The sequence below is a fragment of the Opisthocomus hoazin genome, chromosome 8, assembly GCF_030867145.1.
Source record: "Opisthocomus hoazin isolate bOpiHoa1 chromosome 8, bOpiHoa1.hap1, whole genome shotgun sequence".
NCBI classification, from domain to species: Eukaryota; Metazoa; Chordata; class Aves; order Opisthocomiformes; family Opisthocomidae; genus Opisthocomus; species Opisthocomus hoazin.
This window is the reverse complement of record NC_134421.1, coordinates 18,819,340-18,832,543: the sequence shown is the minus strand read 5'-3', so window position 1 is coordinate 18,832,543 and position 13,204 is coordinate 18,819,340. Positions and strand designations below refer to the sequence as shown.

At 45.5% G+C, this 13,204-nt stretch overlaps 1 protein-coding gene across 4 annotated transcripts in view; it reads right to left on the bottom strand.

The window, feature by feature from the left end:
- Positions 1 to 4,308: 4,308 nt before the first annotated feature.
- The window catches only part of GRIN2B (glutamate ionotropic receptor NMDA type subunit 2B), a 211,213-nt gene continuing 202,317 nt past the window's right edge, over positions 4,309 to 13,204 (bottom strand). For all 4 annotated transcript variants that reach the window (XM_075428941.1, XM_075428942.1, XM_075428943.1 and 1 more), the window contains 3 exons: positions 12,112 to 12,299; positions 10,092 to 10,330; positions 4,309 to 8,345 (listed from right to left, as the gene is read on the bottom strand). In XM_075428941.1, coding sequence (XP_075285056.1) covers positions 6,438 to 8,345; positions 10,092 to 10,330; positions 12,112 to 12,299 — 2,335 coding nt within the window. In that variant the 3' untranslated portion in view covers positions 4,309 to 6,437. The remainder of the gene's footprint in view (positions 8,346 to 10,091; positions 10,331 to 12,111; positions 12,300 to 13,204) is intronic.

Genomic DNA, 13,204 nt, shown 5'->3' with positions numbered 1-13,204 from the left:
TATAATTGCTTGAGTTAGTTTCTGTACATATATACACACATATTTACACAGTAATGCTGCAGTCAAGAAAGCAGATGATGTAAAAGTCACAAAGTGAATACAGAAACTAATAACTACCAGCAGAACATTAGGAAAGGTCATGTTGTTCCTACTTGGCAAAAATGCATTGTGGGACAGAGTAATTAACCATACTACAATGTACCATGCTTGTGTCTGTGTGTGTGTGTGTGTGTGCGTGCACGTACAGGCACGCAAGCCTCACAGCTTCCTGCTATGTCTGGTTTGTTCATGTGTGTTTCACTTCCCCAGTATGTCTCATATGTGTGCGTCTGCCCGGAGGAACCCCTGTCCCACAGCATGGAATCTTTTTCTGACCTGTTGGGAGTGTGTACTGGTACTTGCTGTGAACCTTTAATGGCAGGAGGCCAGCAGGTTAAGAGATCTGTAACTACTAACACATCACAGAGATCCTCCCTTACCTTAGCACCCAGGGCACTGTACCCTTGGCATCAGCAGACATGAGTCCTGCTCTCTGTTTCGGTTTCACTGCTTTTTTCTGCACACAAGCAGATTCATGATGTGTCAGTTTTGTTATCAGCAATGACAGAAGAGTGCCAGAATTCACTCAGATGACATGGCTGTGACAGGAGTTTGGGGATGCTCAAGAGATGAAGAAAGAACTCAAAGCCAATTGCAAAGCGGTTTTTGTTGTTACCGTTGTTGCCGTGCTAAAGGCAAACACCCAGGTGTGTCTGCAGTCAGCCCCAGGGAGGTCCAGCGAGCCTGTGATGAAGATGTAGCAGTAGTATTTGTATTGCCAGTGAGACAGTCAGCGTCCCAGTTTGCCTTTGAGGGGGGAGAAGGGAGGGAACTGCAGGGAAGTGAAAGTGGGTGAATGCAGCGAGGGTCTATGGCTTGGAAATCTATTTGGCTGCAAATTGAAAATAAGCCCTTGTGGGGACAACAATCGGGTCCCACTAGTTACTATCTCAATGTGCCCTGTGGCATCCAGCAGCATGGTAGGTGTGTTCCAGGTGGACACGCCAGGTGTGTTCAGCAGCAGGGAAGCACTTGCGGAAAGAGTGGGTGCAGACGGGGATCGTGGCTTGGAGTCCGACCTCGTTAGTTATCTGCAATCCAGTTCCTTTCTTGCACACTGCTCTCAGGCTCCTGTGGTAAGCCAGGCATATGCCACGAAGAGGCAGCATAATTGGACCCTACCCTTTGCCAGCTCAGATGGAGCAGGAAGGGTCAAGCGTAATTCCTCACACTGATGGTGCAGAGAGTCAGCACAAAGTCCCTTCATCAACACTCCGCGTCTTTATCCCCTCCCTTATTTCTTTTCATTTTTGGCAACCAAAAATACATGGGGAAGTGCAACCTCCTACCCTTCTCCATGGGAAGGGCTCATCAAAGGTTGCTTGACTGGAGTGGAGGATGTGTGAAAGGCCTAAGTCTGATTGTTGGCTGTGTTCCCAGGCTTGCTTCCATCTGTTGATAAGCAATGGAGGTGGGAGGATATGCCACATTTGATAGAAAGCTCTAAAGCAAAGACTTGCCTATAAAGATCCCTGAGGTATCTCTGATCACTCTAACCTGTCACCAACATCATATTCATTCTCTGTCTCCCCCTCTCTCTTTTGGTGGCAATGTTGCTGTGAGAAACAACCCTGATTTGAAGGTACAAAGGGGCTTTATTCAAGATGGATGCTAGTGTCTTCTTAGAGTGAGGAACTCAACATCACCATGCATTGCTGAAGAAGTCAGAAGCAAAGAGGCCCATCCTGGCAACTCTTCACTCCCCCACCAAATCCTCCAGGACATCACAAAGGAACCTTCCTCCCCCCAAGTGCTGGAAATTGAAATATCAATTCCCTACGGGCAAAGTTCATACTTGCATATTGCTGAGCATTTTGAACCCACTGGGCTTCTCGCCTGGAGAGTTCTGGCAACACATGCTGGATTTCAGACAGAACAGGATAGTTTTTTGCTGAGGACGTGGGGCCGGTGTGCTTCATTGTCTCAACAGACAGCAAGTCCTGACTGCAGCTTTTGTTTCCTACTTATGATGTGACACGACAAGTTCTGATATTGCCCTCACTGGGAGGCGTGATGGGAGACAGAGAGCTACTACATCAGCCTGTGTTGTGTTGCACTACGGTAAAAAGCTGGTGTGAATACTCCAAGAAGGTTTATGATTTGGAGATCCACGTCTGTAAGTTCTACCTGCCAGTTGCTTCCCACTGCGCACGGCACATTTCTAACAATTTTTGAGTAGTTCCTCTATGTCCTTCATACATATCCTCCTTCATCTGAGTACATACACTCCAGTACCACTTAAGAAGAACATGGCTCATGAACATACCTCTCAGAGAGCCATGTCTGGGTCTAGAGTGAGGAGGCAAACATCAGAAACATTGCCAAAAGCGCCTAATCTTTCCCGGGAGGCTGGCTGCAAATATACAGTAGAGGTCACCAAACTGTAGAGGACACAATGGTTTTTGCTCAGTATTCTTGTGTGCAGAAAGCTTCAGAGAGGGGAAATGTTCCCAGATACTGCCCCAGAAAATACTGGGTTTTTTTACAGGAGAGAGAGAGAAACGGCAAGGGAAGGGATGTGGAGTTTTGTCAGGCTCTGGTATGAAATACCATTCTTTTCTGGACAGGTAATAAACAGCACATAGGTGATTTTCTAGTATAGACAACACCTGCTGCTAATATTACCAGATTGATTCAATTGAATACTTAGAATGAAAATACACCAAATCTAAAATTCTAAATATATAGTCAGAGTTTAATAACATCATCAATTTATTTTCTGGATTATGAAGTAACACCCTCCCCCCTCCCACTCCATTCCCTTCATCTCTGTCCCAAAACTTGTTGACCTGTCAGAACTAAAATAAACAAAGCAACCAGAAAAGATCGCTTATAGGAGAAAGGATTAACCTGATGGACACGTGGCCTAATCTATTATGGAAGAAGGCAAAATACCAGGCTCCTGTGGTTAGACCAGTGGTTCAGTCCAGAATTTCCAGTTCTTCTTTTCTGGTTGCCCTAGAGCATTCGAGTGGTTTGTGGCACAGTTAATGTTTGCAGAGCACTTGGAGTGTTAACAGTGCTACAACAGTATCAACACTAGATAATGATTTTGGCAAACTATCATTTGCCAATCAGTGGAACAAGGGACAGACCAGTTCGGAGAAAATACGAACCAACTTTCACCCCGGAACACAAAAATCAGAACCTTTAAGAAGAGATTTGAAAAAAGTTCCATTAACTTCTTTTTGGTTTGTTTTCGGCTTAATTTCCCTGCAGAGCCACCCTCCAGGTTTCCTCGTTCCAGGTGGGGAGGGACAGAAAAGTACCAAGATAACCACCAAAGAGATTAGCTGCCCTTGCCAGCTGTCAATCTCCCCCCCAAGCCCTTAGGAAATACCAGAAATTATCACGAGCTTTCCCAGGTCCAAGATTTCTAAACCAAAGTAGCATTGGAGAAGTCTCTTAATGTCAAAGTGATGGTCCAACCTGAGCAGCCAGCTTGATGGTTCACCCCACCACTATCAAGACAGTGTAAAGCCTTGAGGCCCAAACTCCACAGAGAGATGCTGGTACAGAGAGTTCATATGCAAAAAGGAATTGGGGGTGTTCCCATCAAAACATGAAACCCTGCTGGCAAGGCTTGAAGTGACGTTCCGGCGTCTTCCATTCATGAAGATAAAGGTGACAGGGCAATACGGGGGGCCTCGGGGGAACACAACACACATGGGTTTCTCTCTCTCTCTCTCTTTCTTTTTTTTTTCCTCATTCATACGGCCTCGACCCGCGTAAACCGCTTCCAAAAATGCAGCCTGAAAAGTCGTAGAAAACAAACAAAACGGAAACAAACTTCCCCTCCCACCCCACGACCTGAATATTCACGAGAAGAGAAACACCAATTTATACAAAAACGCAATAAAAAAAGAAATATTTACAAATGAAAGGAACGCCTTCTTGGTGGCTGCTGTCAGAGGCATCTGACAAGCTGCCATGTGTTCTGGATTGCAGATCGCTCTGTTAATTTGTTTGGTTTCCTTTTTTTTTTTCTTTTTTTCTTTTCCATTTTGTCATTGTAATGAGAGAAGAGGGAAAGAATAAGAAGTTCCCTTATCCCGAAGACTAAGGGGTGGCATTACAAAGACTCTCCCCCTCTTCTCTCCTTAATTTCCTCAGTGAAATACAAGAAAATATTCCCCTCACCAACCCTGCCCACCCTCTCCTCACACTCTTTGACTTTACAGGCAAATCCCACCCTCCCCCCACCCCAGCTTTAAAAAATAAATAAAATAAATAGGTTAATAAATAAAAGGCCTTCTGTTGGCTTAAAAAGAGAAAGATAAGATAAAATCAGCCAGGGTGCGGTGAGGAATGTGAGAGAGGTGGCTTTCAGCTCCAGGAAGTGTGGCTCATAAAGATGGAGCTGCCATCTCCTTTCAGAGTCAGTCCCCAGCAGCGTCCCCATGCCCTCAGCACAGGGCTCTCTCAACCTTTCCCCTGGTGAGCCACGGTCATCAAGACACTGGGACAGACCCAGGATAAGCAGGAGACACTTTGCCATATGTCTCAGAATAGGAGAGGTCAGCCCACACCCCCACCTCAGGAGAAAGAAGACATATGAAAGGGGAGTTCAGCTTCTCACTCCTACCATTGCTCCCTTTCCTTTAGTTTAACTTGCATCTAAAATGATACAAAGGAAAGAAAAAAATGCTTTTATCGATACTAGGTGCACCAGGAAAGCTGTCACTACAACTGCAGGGATGGGAAACCCTAGGCTATTCCAGCTTTGCACCTGTGCTAGTATCTCTCTCTCGCACACAGAGGCACACGTACATATGCACCACACACATCTCAGCCTTGTACGTCTGATCTTCGGCCCTCGGCACAAGTTTCTGTGCTCTCTGGCATTTATTCAAGCACACCCCTTCCCAGAAAGACAAGCCATGTACTTCCCCTGTACATTCAATAGCAATTATACATACGTATTTCCCGTGGGTGCGCACACCCTCCTCCCATTTCCACATGTGCAAGGAGGCATTGAAACAGTCCATTAGCCCCACCGCCACGACACACACACTTTCATGGCATCTTTTTTTCTTCTCCAGTACCATGCCAGCATTGGCAGAGGGCACCCTGTTCTTTTTGTTCCAACCTGTTGGCCAAAGATAGGGAGGGCAGAAGGATGAAAAGCCTGTTTTCCCTGCCATCCTTATTGAAAGGACGTGCCAAAACAGGCTTGGTGTCCCCTGAAGTGACAGTGACAAAACTTCCCACCTTTCCCTACGCTTTAGCTCTATTCCGCTGTGTATGTTATCCAGACACCTTAGTGGATCATGGGTTTACTTTGCTTTCTCCACAAATATTTCAAGTATAAAGTTATCGTATATACTTGCGTATAGGCTAACCCATAATAAACACTGCTCCCAAACTTGAAGTATGTCAAAACTAGTGAGCAATTCACAGCTAATGAACCAGCCCTGCGCCCCTTTCCCCAAACTCCTCTCATTTCAGTGCAAACAAGCATCCTCTCTCAGAGGTCCCAGCACCCTCCCTGACTTCAGGTTTGCTTTCCAAAATTCAGACCCCACTTCCTTTCCATTTCTCCCTCTGGTCTGCCACAGATTCAAAGGCTGTAATAGCCATAGTGAAAGCACTAGCCAGACCTGCAGACAAATCTTTTCTCCCTCCCCTCACAGCCCCCAGGACACAATTCAAAATTTTAGTGTAAAACTCTTCAGCATATACGCAAATATATATATATATATATTTCAGCCCTAAACCCCCATAATCTTCACAAAATAATGTAGCGAGAACCTCAGTATAGCTAACATATAAGTGCATCATCAAGTCAGTCATGTTATTCTCCCTTCACTTTCTCCACGTCTTCAAACATTACTCTTTTCTAGGCAGTTGTAGGAAGAGTTGCCTGAGCAATCGTATTTTCCTGCATGTCCATTACACTACTTCTGCTGTCTCCTCCTGCGACACACACACATGTGTGTGCACATGCTTTTCTCTGCTGGGAGCCAGCAAAAGTGAAATGCTAGAGTCACTGCTGCTCCCGCTCAGCCCACCTCTTCCCTGCCTTTTTCTCCGCTTCCTGAAATTACGAGCAAGGATATCCAACTCCGACGTCACTGTAAAGTGCAATGGCCAGGAATGGAGGAGAATGGGAGGAGCGAGAAGATGGAAAAAGAGATAGAAGGGAAGGGGTAGGAAAGAGGAGGAGGAAGAGGGGAAACCAAAGAGGTGGCACTTGTCACCAGTGCTGCACTATGCAGAACTCCAGTATCCCACAAACTAAGGATGACCCAGGAGAGCAGCCGATGGGATTGATCCCACCCCGCCGTCCCATGCTCCACATACACCCCCAGTCCCTCCCCACGTTCTTCCCCTCTCACTCAAACGTCAGACTCAATACTGGAGAGTTTCTCATAAACATGCCCGTTGCTGGAGCCATTGAAAGCCCTGGGGTTTTTGTTGTTAGGCACACAGGGGTTGGACTGGTTCCCTATACAGATGTCCTTCTGGAAACGGGCTGGCACAGCCCCATGAAGGGCTGAGACCACCGGCTTGTTGGTGGTGACGATGGCTCGGAAGTCTGGCCTGGCTTTGGGCCCTCCTGCCACCACAGGCTGCCTGAAGAAATAAGATTTGCTGCCGTGGAGCAAGCATTGGTCATCCCCAAAAGTGGGGATGAAAGGGTTTTGGGTGACCCGGTCGGGGTAGAGCGACTTGCTGAGCATGTAGCCCCCGCTGCTGCCGGGGTTGTTGTGGTGGTGGTAGCTGGTGGCGGGCACTGAGGACTTGTTGTTAGCAAAGGTGGTCTCACTGGCTGGCATCTCAAACATATGGGCGTAGGGGCTCCCTTCCAAAAAGCGGCCCTTGTCCTTGAGGCTGACGCTGCGGGGGGCCAGGGCCGAGTCATCCTTCTGCAGGTCCACAAAGGTGTCATAGGAGTGCTGCCGGCGGAGCTTGTTGCGGTTCTTCTTCTGCACCTTGGAGGCAGAATTGGAAGGGCTCTGAGGATATTTGGAGGAAGAGGTGGCACTGGCAGCCACGGGCACAGGGGCAGGTGGCTGATCCAGCTCTTGGAGCGAGTTGTCCTCACTGATGTCGTACAGGTTGCCCGCTTTTTTGCAGGCCTCACAGCGGATGCAGGCCTGGCGTGTGGAGTTCTGCCCCACCACCGATGGTGTGTAGTTGTGCACCTTAGAAGGGCAACCGCGGCAGAAATTAGCCCCGGACCGGTCCTCCCAGTCTAGGTTGGTCAGGTTCTTCTCCCACGGTGCCGGGACCCCGCTCACAACACCGTGCTTGTGCTCATTGCTTCCGCCAAACTCACCTGAGCCATGCTTGTGGTGAGCCCTGTTGGTGCAGGATCCACCCCCTCCTCCTCCCGTGTCACGCTTAAACTCATCTCCCCGCTCTTTGTAGATATCCGTCAGGTCCACATGTTCCCAGTGTGGTGAGTTCTCCTTGGCCCGAAACTGGTCCAGGTAGAAGTCCCGTAGCCCTTCCTTGTCCCTGAAGTAGCGCTTGTGGTCAGGTGAGCGGGGCGGGCGCCGGCGGTAGGCCAGCTCTATCTCGTCAAACTCCCGCCGGGACTTGGCGGAGGCTGGGCGCTTCTTCAGGCTGTCCTTGTACTGCTGCTTCCGCCTCTTGGCCGCGTTGCCCTCGATGTTGCCATAGGTGACTGTGTGAGTGGAAATGTCTGAGACGTCTGAGCGGATCAGGTCATCGTGGGCCCCGCTGCCCCCATAGCGGTCACTCTTGAAGGAAAACTTGCCATAAAGGTCACCCAGTTGGCTGTGCTTGGCAGGGGGTAACCCCAGGTCCAAGGGCTTCTTCCCGATGGATCGTGACTGGGCATTGAAGGGTGGGTTGTCACAGTCATAGAGCCCATCGATGGAGCTGGTGCTGCCAATGCTGTGAGGGCGGTGGTGGTGGTGGTAGTGGTCCTGATACACATTGCTGTCCTTCAGCTGGAGGTTACCAAAGGTCCTTTCAACCTCACTAATATAGTCACTAAAGAGGTTCTCCTCACAGGGGGGGTTGTTGTAGGACTTGCAGTCTGAGTGGGTGAAGCTGCGGCGGTGCTCAGAGATGTCGTACACTGACGACTCACGGCGAATAAAGTCCAGGGCACTCTGCGGTGAGCCATTGACCCCTGACAGGTTGGCCATGTTCTTGGCTGTCCGAAGCAGGCGAAGGATGTTAGAATGGGTGTTGTTCATAGTCGCCGTTGGGGAGTTCATTGCTGACTGGCGTTCCTCGATGGCTACACCATGGATGCAGCTGTAGATACCCTGAAATGAGAGAAAGCAGGAAGGTGAGTGGTCCTGCAAAGAATACACAAAAGGTCACCTGGGCTGGGAAGCATCCTGTACAACAACAGCATGTTCCTGTAGGACAGCAAGGCCTGTCAGCCTCCCATCACAAAGCACAACCAAATCAGCTGAAATAAGACCTTCTCTACCAAACCTTGCTGTTCTGCCTCTCTTTCTTGCCCTCACATTTTTTCCTTCCCCTCCACTCTTCTTCCTCTGCTTTGCTTCAGGCCATATCTGTCACATGGAGGAGTACCTGCTTGTTAAGAGTTAATCAGATCTATTAGGTGTAACAGAGAATTGCAAATGGGGAAAATAATATCCTTGGGAAAAAAAGCATCAAGACAAATGATTCTGTATGGACGAGCGGAAGAAAGCCTGTTTCGGCCCTTGAAATTCATCTGGACATCAGTGAATCAACAAGACAGCAGCTATCTTGAAAAGGGAACAGCTTCATTTGTCATAAACTTAGCTATATTAATTACCAGTACAGATTAGAAAAGGAAACAGGGAAAGAGCAGGACTGCTGAATAGGTATTTAGGTCTTTTGCATCTAGTTGAGTGAGGTACAATAGAATTTTTAATTGCATTCTGTTAAATTTAACAATGATAACAGGCAGCAAATTTACATCTCTGAAAGGGAAAATTGTCTATTCAACTTCAAACCAGACAGAAGAAGTGCCTGATCCCTCCACATTTCCCACTAGCTTGTTTCATCCATGACACAGACTGTTTACATGGGATGCCCCAAGGAGCAGAAGGAAAGGGGCAAATGGCACCTGCTGATTAATGTCAGTTGTGAAATGGACACCATCACATCATGTTACCATGGTTTCTCAGCAGCTAGCAGATGATTAACACTTTTCAGACTTTTCACCAACCTGGCCCAGGTCTAACAGATAACCCCAAAATGAAAGAATTTGTACTTAGCTAAGGATCACCAAACATAATCCCCCACCTCATCTCCAGACTAAAGCAGGTTAGAAACTAACCATGTAGAAAGGAGGCTGTGCCTCTGCATTCAAAAAGGTTTGTCCTTTTTGGATTTGACCTCAGTTCAGAGTGGATCAGAAGAAGGGACCATTGCCTTGAAAGATGGAAAAAAAACTCCAAATGGGATGCTGCTAGCTACACTAATAACAGAAAGATGACTCAGAAATGACTAGAATCTGCTTTAAATGTGAATATTACATTTAAAACAGATTTGCATAAAGCAATTGCTAAGTTCACGTGGTCATCCTCTGTGGAAGGATTTCTGTATGGTTTAGGGCATGGCTTTTGGTTAGGGACTTCTGACTGTCCATGATAACACACTTCTAGTTACCATAAGGTCAGCTGAACAGCTGTAATATAGAGGACAACGAAAAAATCCTGAATTTCTAATCATGTTATCCAGCATTACTTGACTTCTTGTCCCCAGATTTGGCCTCCTCACAACTCACTTTGGAGGAGCAGACAGTTACAGTTAACTTCTCTTTATACTGCATTCTCATCTCCATGTGAAATTTCCGTTTCCATTACCATAATCCAGCAGAGAACAGGGATGTCACAGAAAAGCATTAGATGCTCTTGCAACATTAACAGTGAAAAGATGCCAGACTTTATCCTGCGGACCACCACTCTGCCACCTCTGTATTAGACAGTCTTGGTGGATTTCCCCATCTCCAGTACCCAGTACTGTTTGAATAAACCCTTTGTTCGTCCCTGCTAGATAATGACACTTACCCTGCTGATGGAGAAGACCACACCAGGCTTTCCAGAGCAGACACCCATAAAGCAGTGGCGGAATTGCCAGTAGAAGAGATGCTCGCAGATGAAGGTGATGAGACTGAGGGCCATGGCTGCTCCCAGCATGTAGAAGACACCTGCCATGTTATCTATATCCAGCTGGCTGCTCATAACCTCGTTCTTCTCATTGTGACAAATGCCAGTGAGCCATAGTGCTTCCAGTTCCTCCATCTCCCCTAGAAAGACAGAGGGAAGGAAAGAAACAGGTTAGCCAGCCCTGAAATGGCTAAAGAGCTCCAGCTGGGACTGAGTGAAAGCAAGAAGCTGATCTGATGTAATTTCCAATGGCCATGCTCTTTTTCCACATCTATTATATCCATGAAATATACTGACTGCCCTTCTGATAGAGGTAAAGTGTGATTTGTCGCAGGGAAGGCAACAGGATTTTTCTACAGCCAGATATTTGCCACAAAAAGCTGTACCACAGGACACAGCTATCATACTTGCCAAATGTCTACAGTGAGATCCTGAAAAAGTTGTCCACCAGGTGACTGAAGGCCTGGCCTTACAAACTTCCACTTTCGTATTAGGTCAATGAAGGGAAAAATCAGTGACTGATACTGGTGGACAAAAATGAGTCACTTCTAAAGGAAAACATTGTACATTTCCAGCTCCAAATTCAAAATGATGATTTTTTTAAAATTAAAATGTCTGATTTTGAATTTGTTTCCATCATATCCATAGTTCATTAAAACTAAGTGCAATGTTCCCAAAAACATTCGTGCATTTTCACCTGTTTTTCTTCCCTTCAATTTTGTCCAAATTCAACACTTCTAAGCCCTTTGACCAATCAAAAATATTACTAATTTTTATCAGCTAGGAACAAATGTTCTATAGTGTAATTTCATACCCCACTTACTCCCATTATGGTATTTTCATGAGGGGAGAGAGAGAAAGATAAACACTCACACACACTCATACTGAGACATTTAGAAACAAACTCATTTTGCAGGTTGGCAATTCTTCTCATGCTGTTTGGAAACGTAGTTTTTCACATTTTCAACCTCTAGTTCAATGACGGGGGAAAAAATATGTATACTTATGTGGCGCCATAGCACAGTCTTTAAAGCTTTATGGAGAATTTACTTCTTTTTCTGAAATAATGCATATTAGTCTGTTTAGGAGACAGAACACCCTATTTGTCAGGTGGCCAGTTTTCTGCTGAAGTATATCAGAGCTATGTTCTTTCCATATTTATTATATTGTATGCTTTTTTTAGAATTCAGAAAAAAGAAACACCTATAAATAAATAACTTGTGAATTGTATTTATTCAAAAAAAGGACACAGCAAGATGTAATATGGAATGGAAAGGAAAATGCAGGGAAATATTTTCTAAGGAGGAATTCCTTATCCCCTTTCTTTTTAATAATAGCAATTTTTCTGTAAGGTAAGACATGAACTAGGTAACTATAATGTTCTGATTAAAAACTCACTTCAAAATATGCTTCTGAGTCTTAACTCCTTCCTCGGGTTTTTTGAGGTTTTGAAAAATCTGAGTTAACTCTTTCATCCAGAAATATTTATTCTTTAATTTTGTAGACGCTACATAGCTTAATCCTGTCCAGAATGATAAAGTATGGGATGACAACAGAAAGTCCAGTATAATTAGTGGGTTTGGTCACAGCAAAACCTCAAAGGCAGTGAAAAGTTCACAACAGAAATCTTGTTTTTATAAGACATTCTTCACACAAGATATTTTTCAAACACACATCTGAGCTGCTTTGGTGAAACTTTCACTGCTTTTGACATTGCTTTTGATGATACTGCTACCCTGCATCAACAACATAAAAGAAGTGACATCCTCACATTTTGGTGTTATGCCTCTATCAAACCCTTGTTAACAATTTCCTGTTCTCAATTCAAATCCAAAGCACCAGATCTAGAAATTTCTACTCTTACATGCAAAACTTGGTATTTCTTAGGAAAACCTCAACTCCTCTTTTTCTTATCACTTACCATCTCCAAAAAGCTGTAGAATGGCGAGATCAACCTGGCGCTTCCAGCCTGAGTCCTTTTGGATAGCAATGCCATAGCCGGTGGAGGCAAACACTTTCCCACTCCCAATCGTCACCAGCTTGCAGCCTTCATCTCTGCCTGCCATGTAGTTTAGCACTGCTGCATCATAAATGAAAGCATCCAACTTCCTGCACAGGTGTAAGAAACAAAAGGGGTATAGTACAGAAAAGATCTGTATGAGTTCAAAGGCATTATACGGCAATTAAGGCAGAAATGAACCTCTTTCAGATAAACTACAATAGGTTGCATCTTCACCTTCATCAGAGTTCACTAAAATCTAAGCCTAGAACCTGTTTACAGGTGAAGCTAGATTATAAATGAAGACAGTCTACTTCTGACTCTTTGATAATCATAATTTCTGATCTGAAAGAAAATTTGCAACACAAACATACTGCAAGATAAAGATGAATGAAAAAGAAGTCAAGGAGATCTACAGTCCTAAGAACAGCTTATATTTCTGTACTGGCTTTCATCTCAAAGGAACCTAAAATGCTTTGTAAAATGTATGAATAGTAGCTAGCGAAGTAGGGGCTGGAGTAAGGAAAAGATGATCTCCAATTCAAACTGCTGGCATGAGTTATCTGAGCAAAATGTATTTTTTTCAGATTAAATATAGTCAGGACATCATGTTTAACTCCTCAGCTACTGCAAAAAGCACTACTGGATCTTTACGAATGCCAAGTGGCCACAATGGCAGCTTTATGGTTTACCATGCTGAGTAGCTCTGTGGTAAAGAGGGCTTAGCTGAAAACCATGAGAAAAAATCTGTTTCAACACAGAAATCCCCATTATGGGCTGAGCTGGGTAGACAGCACAAGAGACTGAGGAGAGCCTTCCTCTCACTGCAACAAATTGATTGGGGGGGGGGGGGGTGGGCAGTTTCAAGGGGCTGCACCTTCCACATAACCAAAGACAGCTGAAGAGTAAATCCTCCCGATAGGTCTGAAATGAAGCACTTTCTGATAAAAGACCAAAGACCTGCCACCTTGCACATTCTCACACCCATGTATCTTTGCAATCTACCTCCTGCACA